At 34.9% G+C, this 24,906-nt stretch overlaps 1 protein-coding gene and 1 non-coding gene across 4 annotated transcripts; one reads left to right on the forward strand and one right to left on the reverse strand.

The window, feature by feature from the left end:
- Positions 1-1,340: 1,340 nt before the first annotated feature.
- LOC120070244 lies at positions 1,341-14,476 on the reverse strand. 3 transcript variants are annotated; one of them, XM_039022130.1, is made up of 14 exons: positions 13,910-14,476; positions 13,490-13,555; positions 13,331-13,379; positions 12,996-13,141; positions 10,691-10,792; positions 9,951-10,007; positions 9,754-9,854; positions 9,577-9,658; positions 9,399-9,491; positions 3,152-3,216; positions 2,931-2,943; positions 2,762-2,839; positions 1,764-1,872; positions 1,341-1,677 (listed from the first exon to the last, which is right to left on the reverse strand). In XM_039022130.1, the coding sequence occupies exons 1-14, from the start codon at positions 14,030-14,032 to the stop codon at positions 1,574-1,576; spliced, it is 1,188 nt and encodes a 395-aa protein (XP_038878058.1). In that variant the 5' UTR covers positions 14,033-14,476; the 3' UTR covers positions 1,341-1,573. The 3 variants fall into 3 exon arrangements, with proteins under 3 accessions (XP_038878058.1, XP_038878060.1, XP_038878059.1); XM_039022132.1 differs by lacking the exon at positions 13,910-14,476 and having other exon boundaries at positions 13,290-13,379; positions 13,490-13,540; XM_039022131.1 differs by lacking the exons at positions 12,996-13,141; positions 13,331-13,379; positions 13,490-13,555; positions 13,910-14,476 and adding an exon at positions 11,617-12,082.
- A 9,731-nt stretch (positions 14,477-24,207) lies between these two features.
- Positions 24,208-24,311, forward strand: LOC120070450. Its single transcript, XR_005479946.1, has one exon. It is a non-coding gene; the product is annotated as a small nucleolar RNA R71 (small nucleolar RNA).
- The last annotated feature ends 595 nt before the right edge of the window (positions 24,312-24,906 follow it).

Genomic DNA, 24,906 nt, shown 5'->3' on the forward strand with positions numbered 1-24,906 from the left:
TGTGGGGATTAAGATTTGAAATTGATCTAAAGTATCAAAATTGACATAAAGAATGCGATGTCAATTTTGATGTTAGAAGTTTGAATCTCTTATCCCAATTTTGAACTAAAAGAATTGACCTCAAGGACAAGACTTGTTGAACTATACTCAAATCGACATTGATATGTTGGCATGAATAGTTAGAGGGGGCATTTAATCTCATGAATGAAATTGTTTACTTATGCTCCATTTGGTAACAATTTCGTTTTTGGTTTTTGAAAATTTTCTGTTGTCTCTCAATTGCTCGCAATGATTTCCATCTTTCTTAAATACAAGAGTTGATTTCTTAACCAAATTCCAAAAATAAAAATAAGTTTTTAAAAACTTTTTTTAATCAAAATTTGGCTTGGTATTTTAAAATATTGATAAAAAAGTAGATGACAAATCAAGAATTTTGGAGGTGAAATGAATGTTTATAAGTTAAATTTTCAAAAACAAAAAATCAAAAATCAAGACCCCGTTTGGAAACCATTTGGTTTTTGGTTTTTGGTTTTTGTTTTTAAAATTTAAGTCTATTTCATTCGTATTTCCTACAATGATTTGCGTCATTCTTAAGTACAATAGTTTAATTTTTAGCCAAACTCCAAAAACAAAAGATAACAAAAGAATAAATTTAGATGTAGAAATAGTGTTCATAGATTTAATTTTCAAAAACAAAAACAAAAAATAAAGATCCCATTCGGTAACCATTTTGTTTTTTGTTTTTAAAAATTAAGCTTATGGACGCTATATCTCCAAATTTCTTCCTTTGTTATCTATTTTTCACTAATGGTTTAAAAAGCCAGACCAAATTTTGAGAACTAAAAAAGTAACTTTCAAAAAGTTGATTTTATTTTTGAAATTTGATTAAAAATTCAACCATTGTACTTAAAAAAGATGCAAAATTGCAAATCATTGTAAAAATGTGGATTAAATACGTTTAATTTTTAAAAACAAAAACAAAAAATCAAATGATTATCAAACGGAGCCAAAATGATTATCAAATAGGACTCAAATGATTCCTGAATAGGACTTTATTTTAAAAAATATATATATTTTTGTCCCTTCCGTTTCAATTTTGATTTAGTTATATTATAAAATCATTTAGCCATGGCATGAGTATACTTGAGAATTTTTTAACTAGTTAACATTCTCAACTAAATGTTCAAAAGTTCAAATCCGTACACTCATATTTTGAATGTCTAAAAAAAAAGTGAAATGAGGTGTTCTAATGTTAAATCAGTTTAAATTTCCTTTTATTAAAAAAAAAAGTGAATATACTTATATAAACATAATATCCTAACTCTACATAAACTATGTAGTGCACGAAACTGACTATTAAATCCATATATTTCAGCAAATAAATATCCAAATGTCATCGATAAAGAGCAAGAATTGCTTGTTGAAAGTCTTGTGGTAGGCTGGTAGAAGTTCAGCCAAGGCCGGAAATGGCATTCCAAATCTGATTAATGATCAGCAGAACCAACAGTCCCCCATTTAGAAGCATGAGTCTCAGATTAGGAAGGCTGTTTCATTTACAACAACATTTGTTATTTCATGTTTGAATATTAGACATAACAGATGCTCGAAACGACTCCTCGTCTCGTATCAGAGGTGGCATAATCCACGATCCAAATGGATGTGCTGACACCTTACCACCTGATTACAGGTCAAAAAAATTATTCCATATGCCTTCATATTTCAAGAATTAGTTCTTTAAAATGTTGGACCAAATACCAAGTTACCTTCTTTAGTGGCCTCTTCACATCTCCTTTGGTAAAGTGAGGATAAATGAGGATCCAAAGCTTTTAATAGTCTGTCATACTTTTCCTCAGCCTCGCTCACATATTTTGCCTGAAAATGGCTACCACACAAGCTTAGTACTAAGAATCAAACATGTGCCGGTTACAGTTGGCATGAGCAATCTGGCAAAAGGGATTACATTTTGGTTCAACTACAAATTTAATCCTTGAACCTTTTTCTTTTTCTTTTTTTTTTTTTTTAAAAAAAGTAATCCTTGAACTTTGATCTTCGTGTTTATATAGTCTTTGAATTTTGAACTGTGATTCAATCCGATCAAAAGTCAACTGATTGGTAGATAAAAGTTAACAATTGGACAAATATAAAGTGGTATGAATAACACAATCTAATCTCCGAAGCAACCTATCAAATCTCTTCCATGGACTATGTCGCCCTATTTTATCCAACTGCCCACTTTCTTTCCCCAGTTATTTGTAATAGTCCAATAAACATATTTTGTCAATACATGGAGAATTGAACTTCTAACTTTGAGGTGGATAGTACAAGCTTTTTATACTATACCAGTTGAGTTATGCTCATCCTCAAACTTTTTATAGTATATATGGGCTAAATAGGCATTACCATTAAAGTTCAAGGACTAAATTTGTAATTTAACCTCAAAAATGAAATGCTAAGAGTTAAAACGCAAATTACATTTCCCCAAGCCAACTCAGAAATTCCAAGTTAATGAACAGAGTTTAGAATTGATGAACTCAACCATATGTGCAACATGACAACCTTAAAACATCATATTCATAACTACTCTTTGTTCATAAAATAAAAATTGTACAAGGTTCATGATTGGTTGAAGCTAATTCGACAATTGGATGCTTATTCTATGTCTCATGCAGGAAAGGCTTTATTAAATCCTTGATAGATCATTCTGCTTCAGAAAACAAATGAATTATAAGAAATGAAAAATAAGGCTACCTCAAGCACTCACCAGCGCAGTTGGAGCTGAAGCTCCATATATCCGGACAAACATGCGCAAAATGTTGAAGTTATTCTCTAATACATCATCCTACATGAAGATCATAGCTTTTAATTGCAGCTAAAAGGGTCAGAAAATGTATAAGAGAATGGAAATCTGTTTATTGGTATGGTAAACTCACCTCATAATCAAACCTAACAGAAGGTAAGTGAGTCAACCCAGCATCAAGGGAAACCAGTGTTATGTTATGCTTGCCAAATGATAATATTCAAATTAATTATTAGTAGACATCAATTCAGGAGACGAGCAAAGCAGCTATTAGCAGAATTTGAAATGGGCGGTTGTTCAGAGTGCTTGGAAGAATTTTGTACGCAACAGGAGGAAAGAGGGCAGAATACTTACAAATCGTCAGCTATCTCAACTAGCAATTCTGAGATTGATAGAAATTCCATGTGCAAGTCATTAACCTTCACAAATACTTCAGCACGACACAATCAGATGACAAAGGAGGATAACAGACCAAAAAAATGAATTGCAACATTAACACATTAGTTAAAACAAAAGAAAAACTATTAAGAAACTATAGTTAATTTGGAATATTAACAATATTACTAAAGAACACAAGAATGCAGTTCATGTTAGGCTTGTAAATCAACCACTGGAAATCCCCAGATATTGAAATTTTACGTCAGTAGAACATTAGATTTAAATATGAACTTAAACACAAACTGCACTATTGTTTGTAGGCTAGTACATATGATAATATATTATCTCGAGTAAGTACTTCATGAAAAGTGGTTGGAAATATGGTTTTTAACCTAGGGGCATTTATGTAATTATGTAAGACCCCTAGGGCTTCCTACTGTCTTTTTATTCAGCGACTGTGTATTTAGTGTATCAGTTTTAATAAGAAAAGACTTTATATCGTGGTTTTTCTCCCTGCACTAGGGTTTCCACGTAATCCTGTTGTTTTTCTCTTCCCTCTTCTCTTTTTTAACATGGTATCAGAGCGCAGTGATGAAAACCTAGTCGTTATGGAAGAGAATCAACCTCAATCCTCCTCTATTGATGGGTCTTCAAATTTTGACATGAGAACGGCAATCCGAGCAGCGGTAAAGGAATGTTTTCAGGATGCCTTACCGAAATTAATATCTGTCGTTCAGGTACAATCCTTGGAAAATCGTCCTCAGCCAACCGGGTATCACCATTCCAGAACAAGTCAGAATTCGATCGGAGCTGGAGCCAGCCACGAGGAACCATCAATTGACGATCGGAGCTATCACGATCATGGCAGAGTCAGCGACGGTCACGGCAGAGTTGGCGGTCTCGGACGTGAAGAACAGGCTGGCGCGAGAGGTGTTTGACAAGTCGAATCGGAACTAATCAGGGCAGAGGAAAGCAGCATCGGGGGCGAGGAGTAGAGGGTGATGATCAGATTAGGGTTAGTACCGTCTGGAGCAAACCGGACCGGTTCCGAGTTGAAACAAGGCAAACCAGCACAGACCCGTATTTTTGAATTTAATTCTGACCCACCCTGAGAACGTAGTGTTTTCAGTCCGACCCGCGATCCGTTCATTCAACCCGCGATCCCGACCCATGATCCGAAAGCTCTTCTATCCAGTTTTTTGCACCAACCGATCCACTTTCAGCCCATCCAGCTCAACCCGGTGATCCGGTTTCCTTCAACAGCCGACTTGATGGTTTTTTCACATCCAACAGCCGAGGTCTCGAGCAACCAGCACCTGTTCCGATAAATTGTGGTTCAGCTCGTTACCCAGACAATGTAAGACAACGGTTGGCTTACTTGCAACAACAGATTTCTGATCTGGATACGATGTTCGGTGCAAATCCTCAACTGGTTTATTTAGAAAATCCGGTAAACTCATTACCTATAGTGCCTAACGTTTCCTACTTATCTGGTTCGATGAGTAATTCTGCAGGATTTATCGTCGGAGAAAAATTAAATGGCAAGAACTATTTTTCTTGGTCTCAATCGATCCGGATGGCCTTGGAAGGGCACCACAAGTTTGGATATTTGACAGGGGAAATTTCAAAACCGGCCCCAGGTGATCCACAAGAACGAATTTGGAAAGGAGAAGATTCGTTCTATCTTGGTGAACAGTATGGATGGAACTCCAAATAGGAAGACCGCTATTGTATGCTGCCACAGCCAAGGATATCTGGGAGGCGGCGCAAGATCTATATTCTAAACGACAGAATACCTCTCAGCTATATACACTCCATAAACAGGTTCATGAATCCAAACAAGGGTCTATGGATGTTACCTCTTATTTTAATAAACTGTTGATGCTGTGGCAGGAAATGGACTTGTGTAGAGAAATTGTCTGGAATTGTCCACAGGATGGGACCCAATATTTGAAGATTGAGGAAGCAGATCGTGTTTATGTATTTTTGGCTGGATTAAATTCAAAGTTTGATAGGGTTCGTAGTCGGATCTTGAGCCAGCGTTCGATTCCTTCACTTCGAGAAGTCTGTTCTGAAATACGGCTGGAAGAAGATCGGTCGTGTGTCATGAATAATACCACCTCAACTACTGATGCAGCTGCTTTCGTTGCCAAGCCGTCCGGTACTGATGGTGATAAGAAACCTCCTCCCGTTTGTGAACATTGTAAAAAGCTTTGGCATACGAAGGATCAATGTTGGAAATTACACGGGAAGCCCCCAAATAGCAGACAACGACAGTCTCACGAAAAATCTAATACTAGTCGTGCCCTGGCAAGTGATTTAGTAGATGACCAAACTCAGAAGAAATCTCATGGTGACGGTAAACATAGTTCAAGTACCGTTGGGGTTAGTGCAATTGCACAGTCAGGTAATTTTTCTTCTTTTGGCCTAATTAGTGTGAATGGTAAGAAACCATGGATTGTGGATTCAGGGGCTACTGATCATCTTACGAGTTCCTCAGAGTTATTTAAGTCATATAATCCGAGTGCTGGTAATGAGAGGATTCGAATTGCAGATGGGTCTTTTGCCCATGTTACAGGAAAGGGCAATATCTCTCCGTTTCATGGTTTAATTCTACGTGATACCTTACATGTGCCTAAAATATCATATAATCTATTATCTGTCAGTAAACTAACAAGAGATTTGAGGTGTAAGGCGATTTTCTCACCTGATTCAATTTTATTTCAGAACCTGAAATTGGGGATGACGATTGGCACTGCCCGACACGATAGGGGACTCTACTTCCTTTCATGACGAGGCTTCCCTAAGGAAGGATCACCAATCGGGGTTATGCTTTAAATTTCTCTGTTTCTGAAAATGAATGTTAAGTTTATGGCATTTTCGCTTAGAACATGCTGAATGTTTCAATATAATTGAAATATTTATTTCCTCATTTAATTTTCATATGCTAGTACTTCCTTCTTTATATTATGATGTTGTATTCGTGCCAAGCAACATCGTGTTTCTTTCAATTCTCAACCTTTATAAACCTCGAAGTCTTTTCTCTTGTTCAGATAGTGATGGTATGGGTCCTCACCGGTTAACTACTTCCGACGGAAAAACGGTGGTTTGGTCACGTTTATAGATGATCACACCCGTCTCACCTGGGTTTTCCTGCTCACTGATAAATCTGAAGTGTCCTCTGTTTTCCAACATTTCCCAAACTGTCTAAACTCAATTTTAAAACAAAGATTGGGGGATTTTTAAAAAGTGATAATGGCGAGAAAATTCTTTAATGCCTTCTTTCATCATTCAGAGAATTTCTCGACTCTAAAGGTATTGTCACCAGAGTTCCGTGTGCTTATACACTCCACAACTAAAATTGGAGTAAGCTGACGAAAAACGGCAATCTGGTTGAAGTAGCCCGATCTCTTATGTTATCCGCCACCACTCCGTCATCTCTGGGGAGATGCAGTTCTTACTGCTGCCTCATTAATTCGGATGCCCTCTCTCTTTATTCTTAATCTTCATACCCCTTTAAGAGTTGCTTAAAGAGTCCTTTTCCTACTATCGGTTGAATCTTCTGATGGTTTCTCTTCGGGTTTTGGTTGTGTTGCTTTGGTCAATCCCATGATCCAAACACGCCACGAATTTTCTGCTCGTGCTCAGAGTGTGTCTTTGTGTGGATATCCCTTCCATCAACGTTGGAATATAAGTGCTATCACCCGTCATCTCGAAAGTACTGTCTCTATGGATGTCACCTTTCTCGAGGATCAGTTGTTCTTTCCCGTTAGTCATCTTCAGGGGGAGAACATAAATGAAGAAGAAACTAACTGGTCCTCTTATGCTATTCCTTTAGAGTCAGCACCTATTCAAACCTTGTCTAAACCTAATCCTGATCATGATAGTCTGGTTCTTCCTACCAATCAAGTTCCTTGGAAAACGTACTACAGGAAGAATCTCAGGAAGGAAGCACTGTCACCTGTTGAACCATAACTGCCGGCTCCAGTGCAGGAGTCAAACCTGTCATCAGGTCCAGGTACGTATATTCCTAATGATGTTGATTTATGTATGGAGGATGATGAAGGCAGGCATGACAAGGGGGAAGGAAGCAGTGATACTAAGAGAGTGATAGAAAGGGAAATTGTAAAGGATGGAATGATCAAAGTTACGGAGGATGAAATAGTCCGTGCGAATGATGATGTGGAAGATACTACTGAAGTTTCTGATACACAGATAGTAAATCATGGTGAGAAGCCTGAAGAGGTGAAAGAACGTGATGCATCACTTGATCTTCCTATAGCCCTGAGGAAAGGTACCCATTCATGTACTAAATATCCTATGCATAGTTACATGACATATAGTAATCTAACATCCGAGTTCAAGGCTTTTACTACTAACTTGGACACTGAAGTGGTTCTAGATAACATAAGTGTTGCAATGAAAAAACCAGAATGACGGTCTACTGTTATGGAAGAAATAAGAGCTCTGGAAAAGAATAAAACCTGGGAACCGGTGACTTTGCCTGAAGGGCACAAAACAGTAGGATGTAAATGGGTGTTTATTATAAAGTACAAGTTAGATGGGACGATTAACCGGTACAAGGCTAGACTTATTGCAAGAGGTTTCACCCAAACATATGGAGTGGATTATTCTGAGACGTTTTCACCTGTGGCTAAACTTAACACGATCCGAGTGCTTCTGTCAGTAGCTGTGAATAAAGATTGACCCCTACACCAACTTGATATTAAAAATGCTTTTTTGAACGGGGAACTTGAGGAGGAAGTCTATATGAGTCCTCCTCCCGGGTTCGAGAGTCAATTTAAAAATAAAGTGTGTAGATTGAGGAAATCACTATACGGACTGAAACAGTCTCCAAGGGCCTGGTTTGACAGGTTCATGACGTTTGTGAAAGCACAGGGATATGTTCAAGGACATTCCAATCACACTCTTTTTGTAAGAAGATCAACATCAGGGAAAATTGCTGTTCTTATTGTCTATGTTGATGATATTGTTTTATCTGGGGATGATGATGTAGAAGTCACAAGACTAAAAACAGAGATGGCTAGGGAGTTTGAAATTAAAGACCTCGGGAAGCTAAGATACTTTCTAGGAATGGAAGTGGCTCGCTCAAAAGAGGGTATATCAGTTTCTCAACAAAAATATATACTGGACTTGCTAAAGGAAACAGGTATGACTGGGTGTAAACCTGTTGACACGCCAGTAGAATACAATGCGAAAATCGGTGATAAGAATGATGGAATTCCTGTTAATAAAGAAAGGTATCAACGGTTATTTGGGAAGTTGATATACTTGTCTCACACAAGACCAGATATTTCTTATGCAGTAAGTGTCGTGAGTCAGTTCATGCAAGCTCTTTGTGAGGATCATATGATAGCAGTTGAACGTATTCTTCGGTATCTGAAAGGAACTCTTGGTAAAGGTCTAATGTTCAAGAAAGCCGATAAACAATCTGTTGAAGCTTACACTGATTTTGACTGGGCAGGGTCTGTTGTTGACAGAAGATCTATGTCTAGATATTGTACGTTTGTCCAGGGAAATCTAGTCACCTGGAGAAGTAAAAAACAAGGAGTTGTTGCTAGAAGTAGTGCTGAGGCAGAGTATCGGGCCATGAGTCTAGGGATTTATGAAGAAATTTGGTTGAAGAAAGTATTATCAGATCTCCAGCAAGATAATGAGCTTCCAATGAAATTATTTTGTGATAATAAAGCTGCCATCAGTATTGCAAACAACCCAGTTCAACATGACAAAACTAAACACGTGGAGATAGACAACCACTACATTAAGGAGAGGTTGGACAGTGGAAACATATGCATCCCTTATATTCCTTCGAATGAACAAGTTGCTAATGTACTTACAAAAGGGTTATTGAGACAAAATTTTAATTATTGTGTAAGCAAGTTGGGGCTTGTTGATATCTATGCACCAACTTGAGGGGGAGTGTTGGAAATAGGGTTTTTAACCTAGGGGCATTTATGTAATTATGTAAGACCCCTAAGGCTTCCTACTGTCTATTTATACAGTGAGTCCCTGTGTATTTAGTGTATCAGTTTTAATAAGAAAAAACTTTATATCGTGGGTTTTCTCCTTGCACTAGGGTTTCCACGTAATCCTATTGTTTTTCTCTTCCCTCTTCTCTTTTTTAACAAAAGTTAGAATATTAAGCTTCCAAAATAAAGTGTTAAATGAGATAACAACCATATTCAAGTTGAAAGATAATTACCTTCTCTCCTCTCAACTGATACAAAAGAAGGTTTAACACTCTATAATCAAATGATTTCAGATGAATAGCCCGCATTACATCTTCAATAGAGACCTAAACAAAATAGTTGGGATCAACACGTGCACGAGGAGTCCCCTACATGAAATAAATAAAAATAAATTAAGACTACGGCAACTACCTTCCTTTTGCTCGCCAATGCACCGCATAGGCCCCTTTCCAATGCCCAATACTCCTCTCCACTTCTTAGTTCATGGACCAATCTTGGCATCGGAACAAACAAAAAAGTCAATATTATCATTCAAAGTCCCCAACTTCTCACATGGCAAAGAACATGGTTAGGAGCAAATCATCATACCTGTCTGTCAATAAGCCATGCGATTGAAGGAGATTAATAAGAGGTTGAAGTGGATCAGATTTAATAGCACTTAGAATCTTAGTGCTCCTTTCATTTGCTTCCTAAATCTCAGTGGAAATATCATATATGAACATTTGTCAGCTAAATGCACAGTGCCTAATTGCCATGCTTCATATTATCCAGTATTCTATTAACACCTGAGATTCTTCAAAAGTGAATCCACCCAAAACTATCTTCTCGTTCAAAGTGTCCAGCTGCAGCATGAAGGTAAAATCACTAAGCATAAACAAAACAGAACCCATGGTCACTGAGATCATAGTAAAGACAATATTGGGTTACAGAGGTGGGGGTGAGCATCAGAAATAGAAAAATCGAGCCAACCAATCGAAACCGATCAAACCAACTTCAGGAGGCCGACTTAATGATACATCTCCATTTGGGGTCGGTTAGCAAAACCAGCCGAATATATCATTTTTAAAAATAATAAACATAAATAAAAGTGCATTGTGTTGCATTGCTGTGGCTCCTTAGGAAGACCATAATTATTTAACAATTCAATATGTATGATTATGAGATTTTAATTTTTTTAAAAAAATCCATGATTATGAGATTTTAAGACCATTTAAAAAAAAAAAAAGGAAGTGTTACCATGTCAGCGTCGTTTCACTAAGTTCTTAATTCTAACGATTCAATATGTATGATTATGAGATTTTAATTTCAGCATTAAGTTTAAAGCATATAGCTCTCAGGGTTTTCATTCTTCCAAAAGCTGAAAGTTTTTATTTTCTGACACTTTATAATACTATTTCAGTACAAAAATTATTTTAAGAAACTAGACAAAGTATGAATTTTTTTTTACTGCAACATTATTATCCTTGAAGCTTATGCACATCTAATTTTGCACCAAAAACAATTAAAGAAAAGAATAGGACATCACCTGATATATGTAACTTTCCGTAAATGAAAGAATGGGAAAGTATTTGAATACAGATTGAGGTTTGTTTACATCCATTCCGTGAAACATGAAATAAGATCTGAACTGCAAAATGAATTCTAGTGTCAGCTTAATATACGGCAGAATTTCCATAGCCTAGGTTTGTTAATGCAAAAGATTCTAGACATAAAAGAATTCTTTTAAGGAAAAGGCCTACAATCCCAGAAAGAAAATCATTCTAGTAATTGTATGCCTTGAAACCTGAATTAAAACAAGAACAAAGGTTACAAAATGGGAAGAAATGATTAGACATCTACTAAGCCCATATTATGACTTATAACGGTAAAGAAATAAAACCTTCCCAGTTTAGATCATAAGAAAAAGAGGAAAAAATCATTAGAAAGAAAGTCCTCAATTAAACAAATTTAACCTCTTTGAAGACCATGTTTTCAAATCTCACCAATTCCGACATCAATTTTGACACATATTCTCCCACTTCTCAGTTTTCGCTCCATGTAACCACCTTCTAAACTAAGAAGGGTATGGATATAAATATGACACACGCATAGGACACAACATGGACACATTGACACTTCATTTTTTCTAAAATCTAGGATATATTATGAAAATATACATTTTAAAAATATACATCATTTTTATACAGAAAAATCAAAGTCAATAAGTTGAAGCATTTATATGCTTAAAAAATGAATTTGATGCATTTTGCTTCCAAAGTTCATTTCAAAGTCAAGTGTTCAAGACATGTCTAACAATGTTGGACCTATATTAACTTTGTATAATCAGTATCTAACACTCTCACTGTGCTAACAAGTGTCTAATACACAACCAACAAGTGTCAGAGTCTCCGAGAGTCTATAACATGTCCGATACGGACACGCTAACCAAACCAAAGTATCTGTGCTTTTTACTTCTAAACTCGAGATTCCAATGCGTTGGCGAGGTAATGCCAGCAGCCTGTCACAAAACCAGCAAGAATGAATTCTTGGGTGAGCACCTCCAAGTCTCCCAGTTGGACCAATTTTAACCTTCCAAAACCTTAACTTTTCTCCATTAACTGATTTGCTATAGAAATATTGCCACAAGAGAGTCCTGCACTCAGCTAATTTGCAACCTTTTAGCTTTGGAATAAAAAGGGGGCAACAAGGAAGAACAAAACCAACCCAACCCAACCGATATAAACCATATATGCTGATACGACCACATGCCATAAGAGGTATTTTCCAATGCAAGTCTCCAAACACCTCGAGCTAAGAAAGCAAGACTTTTCAGGTTTAAGCTGCCAACGCCGAGACTGCAGGAACAGGTAAAGAAAAACGTAGCCCACATCACTAATGGCAACCTCTCTCACAAGCCAACCGCTCCAATTGAAGGAACAAAACCGTTAATGAGGTGAGCTATCTTCTGGACTCCTAATCGAGAAAGTGAATAATCAAAGCCAAGGAATTTTCTTCAATCTTTCCTCTTAGGAAGTTTCCTATTGGAATAATCGTTAATCATGGACAAGAAAGACTTCCACCAGTTGGAATCAAGATTCCACCTTTCCTGCTATTGCTTTCCAACTTCAATATTTACAAGATGAACCTCTTTCATTGAAGGCCCTTTCAACCTAAAATACACAACCAGAGTTCTGAAAGTTTCTCAATAACTTAAACTTTCCTGCAGAAACCACTTCCTTCACAACTCCCATCAAGTCTTTTCCAACGAAAAGGAAAAATAGTTTCTGGGACCACCCTCCAAAATTTTGACTCCACTTTTCCCTGAATATAGCATCAACTTCAATGCTAAAAACGGTCAACCACACACTTCCACACTGGATAACATGAATTTGCAATGCTCCAATGTAATTTAGAAGGACAAAAGTAAAGTACAGGTATACTTGTTAAAGAATCAATCTGAGATAAAGGGACTCAGAGAGCGGAGAGCCAATTCTCTTATTCAGAGAAGAAGTGTTCAATGACCTCACTCAAAATTAACATCCCGTATCTCCTGCATTCTTTTTCCCTTCTATTCTACATTTGCAACAAACGATAAGCTTAGAAATGTTTGAGCAGTATGTGAATCAAGCACAAAAGAGCATGACAGTCAAAAGGAAACTCCACAACTAAAAAATAAATAAAAAGAAGGAAATAGTATTTCATAATTACCACACATTAGCAATAGAAAAGTAGTACAATTTAAAGATTGGATTTTGATTTTCTTTATTTATTAATAGTATTAATGTGGCACACTGTCAAATTTTTTATCTTCGATAAAAATAAAAAATAAAAAGTTTATACCACACACTTACAAAATCTTCAAGCGTAGAATTTGCTCGCTGCATTGCATCCAAGCCAACCATAGCCATTTCCCCACAATAGTTCTGGGAAGAACTAAAATCCAGGTTATTGTCACAATAAGGCTGCAAAGTGGTTTTCATTTCCTTTCCCCTGTAGTCTGAAACAAATTAAACCATAACAAGCAATCAATAGTAAGGCCACTACCTCTGCAATAAATAAATAAAATCTTCCTCAAAATCAATGTATATCCTAACAAACAGCAATAAACAAAATCATTCTACAACTTTTCTTAGTTCGTGACCTACATCTACATCTGCTGATCAATTAGATCATAAGAATAAGATACCTCCATCGCTAAGCAACAATGATACATCGCCAAGAAACTCTTCTGAAAACTGCAGAACAGAAGAAAAGTTGATGGCCAGTGTAGATGGAAAGTCCTAGTAAACATTTACAGACACGAATGATATCAATCAAAGTCGTCAGTGGCTTAGCTTACACTCACCTTGGGTATGTATTCAGAAACCAAATCGAGTTTATCGTCGAAGTCAAGCTCTCCACATGGTTGCACCTAACATACAATTCAATTGACAAACAAACTCACATCAATACAGCGATTCATCAAACACCTTTTAATCGAGGTAGTTAACGAAATAAGAGGAGGGTCCAAAGACAGAAATTGAAAAACCAAAATTACAATGGTGGGATAGATCCAACAGACATGAAACCAACAATTCAAAATGGGAATGTTGAGATAGACAAATGTCACGACTCAACATGGCACGTCGCATGAAGAAAAACCATATTCTATTCAAGAAACGTAACAGTTTACTCAAATTTGTGGGTGACTGGAAGAATAGAAAAAAGTTCAAATTCGACGAGGATTTAGATCGTAAAGCAGAGATTGTGATAAGGGAGAAAGTACCAAAAGGAGAACGAAATTGGCAATGAATCGATTGGAGGAAGATGAAGAAGTCATGGCGATTCCGCGCGAATCCATTAACGTAATGAGTTTCTGTACTTGTTCTAGTTTCCTCAATTCTTCCATTGTTTTCCCTCTGGGCTCTGGCTCTGGCTCAGTTCCTTATCACCCAGAAGATGAAAACTGAAAACAATGTGGAAGCCTGAAACATCAGTAGCTTGAAGAAAATTGCAACCTATTTAGAGGCTTCCCGCTTTTTTAAAACAATCTTTAACTATCCGTGAAGTTATAAATGTGCCCTTTCTTTAGATTTCTTTTTTTCTTTTTTTTTTTTCTCGTTTCTTCTTCTTTTTTTTTGTGCGACCACAACTTCTTTATCGAACCAATTTCTACGAAGCTTTTTCTTTCTTTTCTTCCTCTTTCTTTCTTCTTTCTCCAGCAAACCAATTTCGGTGCAACTCCTTTTTTCCTTTGTTTTCTTTCCTTCTTTTTCTTCTTCTTTTTCCGATGTAACCAATTTCGACAAAACTACGTACTAGCTCCAATGTTGAGAGAGGAGAGCAGCTCCAACCAACTTCGACGAAACGAAAGTACAAAAGAACGAGAGTACAAACGAGAGAGAAGATTGATTTGTGAGTGAGGAAAGTGAGAGAAGGAGGAGAGTGATCTATGAGTGGGGAAAGGAAAGAGAAAGCGAGGGCGAGATGGGCTTTTTCAGATGTGTGAGTTTATTTTGATAATTTCACCTCAATTTAACGTTAGTAATGTCACACTCCTCCCCAAATTACCCTCTTAATCCGAGAAATGTGAAGACAACAATTGTCAACCCTCCTATGACAACTACTGCCTAACATACTCTTGTAATACTATTTCCTGAGCACCTGTTAACCTGATATACAATTCCTAACTTATACTCGAGATGTGCATAACTTCCACATCAATTTGTTAACTTAGGTGCTACCATGCAGAGCAATTCACATTTATTTACATAATAGACATAACGATATTAAACGTTTATATTTACAACCCTTAACTCAAGATTTTATCTCAACCCCATGATAGGTACAATGTACAGATAAACTCAGGGTTTAACAGACATAGTGAATCACCTAAGCTTCAACTTCCTAAAGAATCTTGAATAGTGACTGGCTAACAAATCTACTCGACTTCAAGATGTCGACCACCACCTGGGGAGGAAAACATTTAAAACGTGAGCTTGAAATACTTAGTGAGTGACAATTTAGGAAAACATACTGTTGTTCATAAATAACATAAACATGCTTTTATGGATATATACATGTTCAAATCAGGGTTTAGAAAATAAAACTAGAAAACATAAAATCATATCAAATAAAAACCCTGTAATAAAGCTTATCAGTATCATACTATAAAATGTGATTATTCCACTGTCTAAACATGGGGGAGAACCCTTTTGCTCTATCCATACTACGTTAGCCTAGACTGGAGTGAGAACTTTTTTGCTCAATCACCTCCTAGCCTGAGTTAAGAGAGAGTCCTTTTGTTTGATCTCATCAACTTCAATAACATAAGTCATACGTGCATACAGAGTTGGATTGGGTCTTGACCACCTTACCATACCTTCAGTGTCATGGATCCCTAACATAACTGAAATCTGGGTACCTTACCATACCTTCGGTACCAACATTGAAGTAGGGTTCATACAAGGTGCAAAAATTGAAAATGGACATAAAATATTATACTCACTTGAGTTGATCATACTTCATAAAACAGTATAATCATGGTATAAAACTTCATATGAACTGCCTATGTGTTGAAATTCATTCATAAAAACTAGCATTGGAAAACATTGTAAAAATTTGTCACTCACTGTCTTAAGCTACTTATCCAAGAGGTTTGTAAGTCTTTCCCACTTGGATCTGTCCTATATAAGAAGAGGTCCTTTAGTTAATATCATTAGTTCCCTTTTGAGCTTAACATAACACTTATCATTATCACATACACAAATCTTATCGCATCATGATTGAGTTCATCGCATCACTTATACTTCGCCATTTTACCTTACTCTTGGCTAAAGACTAGTTGTCCTCTCTATTGAATGCTCAATGGTCATGAGAACACATTTCTATGTCTATGCATCATTCAATTTCCACATGCCTTACTTCACGCCTATGTGTGTTGTCGCATACTTTGGCAAGCCAATTGCTTGCTCGCTCTTTGTATGTAGTTGTCTGCTCATTCATCCATAGCATCATTTCATATTCTAATCTTTTAAACCTCATAATTTTAATTCCAGCCATCACTTTGTTGGGGTTGATACCCTAAATCTCGTAGGGTTCTATAGTTTATAAACATTGTATGAACAAACTCTTATGTGATTAATAATATATGATATTTTATTCACTTAGTCTATAAAATATGTGATATTTTAGTTGCATTAACCACAAACCAATAAACTAACATCCAAGGTTATTATTGTAACTTAAACATATATATAGAGACATACCGGTGGATCATGTTTGAGTGATAACCTAAATGGTCTGTAGTATATGGATAAGGCTAAGTACTTTATCCTGGTGACACTACGAGTATGGCTCGCTTAGTAGGTGTTACAATTGTTGTAGAGTGCTACAAATGGTCTGATTCTGATCATTCATGTATTAAACAAGCGAGTGTGGATATTCTATACAAAGGAGTTTGTATAAGACCAGACCACGAAATGTTTAGTCTCATTATATAACACCATTCATAATAAAAACTTACATTTCACTAGGATGACTATAGGTAATATGACTTGAATTCTGAGTGAGTTGTGAACTCCTGCCTATGAGGGCAGTCCTTTGATTTGTATAGGTGAGAGTGATCAGATCACTGACTCAAAAAGCCTACCATTTTGGGGATTCGTCTAATTGGGTAACTGGGAACACAGCTACACAAGATGGAATTCACTCCTTCCCCAAAGCAGGGCTAAGTAGATAAATTGCTCCCTTAAGGGCTGATTCTGGGTCTTGAATAATGTGGCGCCACACTTTCTCCTAGCCCAAGAAGTCATAGTAGGACTATGATCTATTATTCATTAGAGGAATCAGTGGTTATATCCAATGGACATAGAAATATATTTGTAGTGTGAAGAGTGCAGCTGTCAGTCTTTTCAGTCTTTAGTGGAGTGTCCGACAGTTAACGAATGGTGGATAATGTAATTAAAGAGTTTAATTAATTATTCATGTACCGTTGGAGTTTAATTAATTGTGTTAGACCAACTTGTATAACATTTTGAAATATAGAAACGAAATAAAAATAACACCCCAAACCTATGGACCATAAAGATAATATTTTCTTTCCTTTTTTTTTTTTTTGTTGTAATTTAGTTCTTAATAAAAATGAAACCAATGCAATTAAATGAATCCTCAAACTTGACTATAGTTGTTAACTTAGGCCTTAAAACTTGTGTATACACAATAGGAAATAACATATAAAAAAATGTAGGAAAAAGATTATTTTTCATATTTTTATCTAATTCAATGGAAGAAGAAAATAAATTCTAATACAAACAAAAATTTTAATAAAGAAAAAACTAATCTATTTTATTAATTAGGTAACTAATTAAAAATTTGAGGGGTCGTTTGTTTTTTTGAGAATGTAAATAACTAGAATCTTTAGATGTCCGAAATTATAGATGTCTGGAGTTACAAATGTTCGACATTTTTAGATAATCACATTTGTTGTGTAAGAATATTTTATCTGAGAATATTTGGATAATTGTGTTTGTTTGGCATAATTTTTACATGAGAATATCTTAAATTTACATAATCTTTCAAGAATTCCCTTGTGTTAGGATGAATTTAATATGATTTGGATTCATAGAACATATTTGTTTTATTAATTTGAATTTCTTTTTAAATTAATATAGTTTATACATTTTTATATGTTATTTTTCTCAACAAAAAATATATATATATATATATATATATACACATACATACATACATATATATAGAAAAAAAGAAGGGTGAAGAAGTAAAAAATAGATCCTCTCAACATGGAAATCCACACAAAACCCATGCTTAAAGAAGACATCCAAAACTCTTAGGATGCCTACTATAAGAATATCTTATATTATCATAAAACAAACATAGTAATCTAGACGTCTTCACCATGGAAATATTAGATGTCTGCAAAACGAACGACCCCTAAGGGATAACATTCTATAAATTTGCAAGTTTTGGGATCCAATTTTAATAATGGTATAAGTTGAGTGTTCTAAATTTTTTTTTATCTCTTATTATTAATGCATAGAAAATTATAATTCACAAACTATCATAACCAATTAAATGCCCCAAATAGTCCCATAAAGAATGGCCTATGTGGTTGATTCAATAAACCTACCATGGAGACTTGACAAAAATGGGAATGGGAACATAACCTTCATAAGATAGAATTCAATCCTTCTCACATAGAAAAAGTTGATGAGTAGTTTCCCTAAGTACTAATTTTGGGAGTTGAACAATGAAGCTCCACTCTTTCACTAGCCTGTGAAAAATTTTAGTTTAAGATCAAATCATAAACATATTGTTCATTAGAGGATTAATGGTGTTTAAGGTGCAAGATGTAATTACAAAGATGAACCAAATTTTTAACCTAATTGTAGTTATGAACAACTCGTGAATAATTGACTTGCATGTAATGATTAGATCATGGATACAATTTGTTTTATATGAATGGATCCAATTCCAACGAAAAACGTATGATCGCCTTTGCCTTGAATTTTATTAGGATAAAAAATTCAGAAAATTGAAGAAACTAAATTACAGAATAAACATAAGCTACAATTTTCTAGGTTCAGCATAAAAAGGAAGAAGAATTATTACCTTTGTAGAAACCTTTACCTCACAATAATTCTTCTCCGTTGATCTTCTCCTCTATTGAGAATACCTCCAAAAGGACTTCCTTGCTATGACTTTGACAAAGTATCGACTTGTGGAAGTCTCCTTTAAGGAAACTAAGAGGGAGAGGAAATTTTACACAAAATCTTTTTCTTCTGTAGAATTGTTGATAGAGAGGGAGTTTGTGAAGGAAAGTAATTTTTCTACATAATTTTTAACAACTCACCTCTGCAAATACAAACTCCTTTGTATTGAAGAGAAAAAACGACTTCTCACTTCCCTCCTCATGCATAAAAGAAAGTGATATTTAATTAATTAATTAATCATTTCATATTTAATTAAACAAATATTTGAATCATATTCAAATTGTAGATTTCTCTCATGACCTATAGTTTTAATATGAATCTCATTCATATTAACTTTTAAGCTATAGTGCTAAGGCGAATGTAATTCATATAATTTATTATTGAATCATATATTCAAATACATTAAATCTCCCGTGTTTAATAGTTTATTTTTTAGTCATATTCAAAATTAACTATATAATTATATTATATATTAATTGTATCATATACAATTAACATGTGTTTTTCTTAAATTAATTTGAACATATAAAATTCTTCTTTCAAAATTTTAGTTCTTGTTAATCTGTTGTGAGCTAGCAAGGGGATCTAATAAAACTACAAATTATAAGTTCCAATGATTCGAGATTGATTAATTAAACTCTTTAGTTTAACCACCATTCATTAACTATGAGGCAAACCACTATAGATCCATAGTTGCACTTAATGCACTATAGAACAAGTTGCATCTATTGATATAATCATTACACAAACGATCCTTCACGAATTGTTCATGAAGGATGTGTGAACAATTTGTAATTACCTCTGTATCCTTAAATCAAGTCCCTTTCGAACCATGAGAGGGTGAGGTCCCATTGTTCAAGTCCTGGAGTCAACACTTAAGGGAACTACCAAATTCCTTTCCCCATATGACAAGGAGTGAATTCCATCTTATAAAATTACATTCCCAGCTACCTATTCGATCTAGTCCTCAAAATGGTAGGTTTATTGAGTCAGTTACTTGGGCCATTCTCACCCTTGAAAATGAAAAACGAACTCTTATAGGCAAGAGTTCATAACTCACTGAAGATTAAGAATGAGTTACATATGATCATCTTGTGAAATATTAATCTCTTCAATTAACGGAGTTACAAAGAGAGATTAATTATTTTGTGGTCCAATCTTATACAAACTCTTGGTATAAGATACCTCCACTCACATGTCTCTACATGAATACTTTAGATTACATCTTTTATAAAAATTACAAAGTGGGCTAAATCTATAGTATCACTAGGATAAGACAACCAACGTTATCCATATACTATAGATCGTTTGGGTTATTATTTGAACATAATCTACCTGTATGTCAATTACTATATACTGTACAAATTTTATGTAAATAACCTTGGATTTTTGCCTTATCGGATTGAGTTATGACAAATTATTTTATTAATAATCAATAAACTATTTATTTATTTACAAACCATGAGCTTATGACATATAAACCAATACTATAGTGCGTAAGAGTACAACTCTAGGTCTATGATTGAGTGACCTAGAGTTTATTATTAAAATCAATTGATTGAAATATATATAATATATTATATATTTCAACATATGTTATATTATAGTATAGTGTAGTATATTATAGTATAGTATAATATATATATATTTAGTTTGAAGTGTTCAAATTAATATTTAATATATTAGATGGATTAAATATAAAAATGGAATTACATATATTTTATATTTGATACATTAAGTATTAAAATGATTAATGTATTAGATACACCAAAGAACAACATATATTTGAAATTTGAATGAGATTCAAATAAGTATAATATTATTTTGAATATTATATATTGAAATATAATATTTAAATTTTGACAAAGAATTGTTTGAGGTCTTTATAAATAGGGCTCTTGGGTTGAATAATTGGCCTACAAGACTATTGGATGTATGCCCTAAAGCCCCGTAGTTAATATGTTATTTGAAATAATGGTTGATTATTTTATTTGAAATAATCAATTAAAGAAATATCCAAGGTTATTTTATGAAACTTGAACAGTATGTGATAGACATATAGGTGGATCATGTTCAAGTAATAACCTAAATGGTTTATAATATATGGATAAGATTGGGTACCCTATCCTGGTGACGCTACGAATACAACTGACTTTGCAATTGTTACAAGAGTTGTAAAGTGTTACAAACGATTTGATCCTAATTGTTCATATGGAGACATGTGAATAGGGATATCCTATATAAAGAGTTTGTATAGTCTCTCTTTATAACACCGTTAATTGAAGAGATTAACATTTCATAAGATGATCATAAGTGATCCGACCTCAATCTTGAGTGAATTACAAACTCTTATCTATGAGGGCGATCATTTGATTTGTATGGGTGAGAGTGGCTAGATTTGCCCACTTAATATGCTTACCATTTTGGGGATTTGTCCGATTAAAGAGTTGAAAACATAGCTACACAAGATGGAATTCGCTCATTCCCGTCAATAAGATAAGTAGATGAATTTCTCCCTTAAGTACTGACTCCGAGTTTTGAACAATGGGGTAACTAGCCCGAGATATAAGGTTTTGTTATGGTAGGACCATAAATAGGTTGTTCATTAAAGGGTCAGTGGGACTTAAGGAGTTAAATGTAACTACATGGGTAAAATGATAATTTTGACCCAACTGTAATTACGAGCGATTCGCGAAGGGTCGACTTCTTGTTGACTGATTATATCCATGGACATAAAAATATATCTACAATGCAAAGAGTACAACTGGAGATTTTTAGTGGAGTGATCTACAACTAATGAATGTTGATTAATTTAATTAAAGAGTTTAATTAATTAATCCCGTGTCATTGGAGCTTCTAATCTATAGGTCCATTTGGTCCCTTGCTAGCTCACTAAGGATAAAACAAGAATCATCTAATTTTGGATTAATTTGAATTGTTCAAATTAAATCAAAGAATTAATTATATGAAATACAATCAATATAATGTATATTGATACATTATGGCATAAAGTTAATTTGGAATGAGATTCAACATTATACTTTATTTTATGAGATAGATAAATATTTGAATAAGATTCAATATTATTTATATGAATTAGATTCATATAAAACTATATATTAAAATTAATATGAATGAGACTCATATTAAAACTATAGGTTAAATGAGAGAAGTAAATATTTGAACAAGATTCAAATATTATTTACATGAATGAGATTCATATAAATCTTTAGGTTAAAATTAATATGAATGAGATTCATATTAAAACTACAGGTTGTGTGAGAGTATATCATTTGAATACGATTAAAATAAAATTAAATATATAAGTTTTAATTAATTATATATTAAATTTGATTATATATATATATAAGAATAACTCCCACATATTGGTGGAAGGAAGTTGTAATTCCTCCTCCAACCAATTTCTTTCAAGCTCTCACATTAAGAAAACTTTATCTTCTTCCTCAAGTTCTTTTTCACAAATTTCTCCTTTCCAAAGAAGAATCCCACCGTCTTTGATACTTGTCTAGAAAATAGCGAGGAAATCAAGTGGAGTATCTCACTCGGTGTTCGTGACTGTTCGTGGAAATTGGAAGAAGTCTTGAGTTCATGTCTATTCGTGAGATCGAAGCAAGGAGAAGAATTTTGTTGAAGACGTCTTCAAGAGGTATTCTTCCCATTCCCTAATAGCATGTTATAGAATTAATATTTATCCTGTACATGTTCTATGTATTTTCTTTGTTTTCCAAGTTTTTTAAAACAAATTTCATTGGCATATGCGTTCACGTGCTTCTGCTGAGAAATTGGATTCCTTTAGTTGGTATCAGAGTTAGGTTGTGCCTCTGTTTTTCTTTTTCAAAACAAAAAATTAGAGAAAATGTGGGTTGTTTTCTGCATAATGTATGTGGTTTTGCGTAATAGATATTTACAAATACTGATACTTAGATTTATAACTTTTTACTTTGATTTGATCAATGTAAAGGCCCAGTATTTTGGGAATTTATTATGTAAATCGAGTCTGTAAGTCCGAGTAGCTCGTGGCGAAGTGTTTGATGTAAAAAAGGCAAAAAAACAGAGGTGAAATTCAGATTTTGCAGTGCATATCCGAGAGGTTTCTGTGTAGATTTCTACCGTTCGTCATGTTTTGTGTGCCATTAAGAGTTTCTAACTGTTGTCTGTAATTGTTTGTGCGCCATGGAAAGTTCAAGAAAACTTAACATGGCAGTTTTCTCCAAGCACAAAAGTGATTGTTTTCTTCCAGCAGTTGAAGACAGTTTTTATGTTTTTAAATTACATTAATGTAATCTAATTTAATAAGTTTATTAGGGTGTCAATATTTGGTGTATTGTAGCTATAATATAGTTTTAATACCCATGAGATGTATGTTTAATTATATTAATTATATGTTGCATATTGTATACCATATAGATTAAAATCTCAATTTAGGACAAACATGTTCATGCATCATATTTAATATAAATACTATATTATATGGTTGCATGATATGATAAGTATGCTCATGCATTATATTTAATATAAATATTATATTATATGATAACATGTTTATTGTTTTCATTAGTATTAATATAAGAGTTATATTAATTAATGAAAATGCATGATCATGCATCATATTTAAATATAAATGTTATATTTAATGTTTAGGTTAATTTAATAAGTTTTCAGCAAAGCGTCATTCTACACTATTTATTCATTCAATAGATCCTCAAGCGGAGATCCTGAGCTCGACGTTTGTCCTTTTTTATTAAAGGGTTGTTGATGTTGCTGATGCATTTGTTGAAATGCAGGCGGCAGTCCATTCCTTTGCTGATGGTTCACCCCTAGGTGGTGCTCCTGATGAATTCCTCTTATCCAAGAAAAATTCGGATGGTTTCTCTATCCAAGGTTATATGTATTAGAGAATGGGTTGTTTTTGTTGAAGCATACTGACTGAGGGTTTTGTGGACATTCAGCATAGGAGTGAGGATCTCCACAGCCTACACAGCTAACCATGGGCTGCCCAAACGCGTCTATCTGATTCACCTTCTGCCGATTTGATGCGTTTCCCAGCGTTATGTTCTGCAGAAGGCTGGTCATCTTAGCCACTTGAGCAGAAAGTGTGGCTATTGCGTTGGAATCGATATAATTAACATTCTGAGATCTCTTCTTCCTATCAGCTCTTCCGTCATACGTATCATCCACCCATTCCATATTATGTTTAACAATGCGATCTAGTATCTCTTTAGCCTCAGTGTAAGATTTATCCATAAGTCCACCAGCTGCTGCTGCGTCTGCTGCCATCTGCGATGCTCTATTCAGTCCTCCATAAAACGTCTCCATTTGGATAGTTAGAGGTAGTCCATGGTTCGGGCAATTCTTGACCAAGCCCTTAAAACGCTCCCATGCGGCGCTTAAGGTTTCAGCATCTTCTTGTTCAAAGTTCATAATCTCTCGACGTCTCCTCGTGTTGGTGGTAGGTGGGAAGAATTTTTGCATAAATTTTTCCACCAACTTTTCCCAGGTGGTGATTTCACCAGGCTCCAGTGAGCTCACCCATTGTTTTGCGTCATCACGCAAAGAATAGGGAAACAAGGATAACTTGATCGCCTCTGGGTGATTCCAAGAATCACAAATGAATTACATGTTTCCAGGAAACGCTTCATATGGGCGTGAGGATCTTCACCACGACCACCCTCAAATTGTCTAGCAGACTGTAGCATTTTGAGCATAACAAATTTCATCTCGAACCTAGTTCCATCTGGCGTTGGGTATATGATTCCTAGAGAGAAATCATACAGTACAGGGGACGCGTACTCCCTCATGGGACGCGTGCTGTTATTCGCCATCAGGATTGGATTCTATGCAGCATGAGTTAGTTGTTGATTTGCTTGTTCTTCTACCATTGCGCGTTGCCTGTTCTGTTGTCTGAGAAATTGTTGTCTCAACCTTCGACGACGGTTGGATCGGTTCCTACGCCGGAAGGTCCTTTCAATCTCGGGGTCATATCTGAGTTCAGGAATGCTCTCCCTACTCATAAACGTTCACAAGCTTAGGC

The sequence above is a fragment of the Benincasa hispida genome, chromosome 1 (assembly GCF_009727055.1).
Source record: "Benincasa hispida cultivar B227 chromosome 1, ASM972705v1, whole genome shotgun sequence".
Taxonomy (NCBI): Eukaryota; Viridiplantae; Streptophyta; class Magnoliopsida; order Cucurbitales; family Cucurbitaceae; genus Benincasa; species Benincasa hispida.

Bases quoted from the DNA above. Each gene is read 5' to 3' on its own strand.
- LOC120070244 (XM_039022130.1), bottom strand. From the start codon at position 14,032: ATGGAAGAATTGAGGAAACTAGAACAAGTACAGAAACTCATTACGTTA. The intron at 13,380-13,489 runs GTGAGTGTAAGC...TCTGTTCTGCAG, and splicing joins TTTCTGAATACATACCCAAG to TTTTCAGAAGAGTTTCTTGG. The intron at 9,855-9,950 runs GTGTTAATAGAA...ACTGAGATTTAG, and splicing joins TCACTTTTGAAGAATCTCAG to GAAGCAAATGAAAGGAGCAC.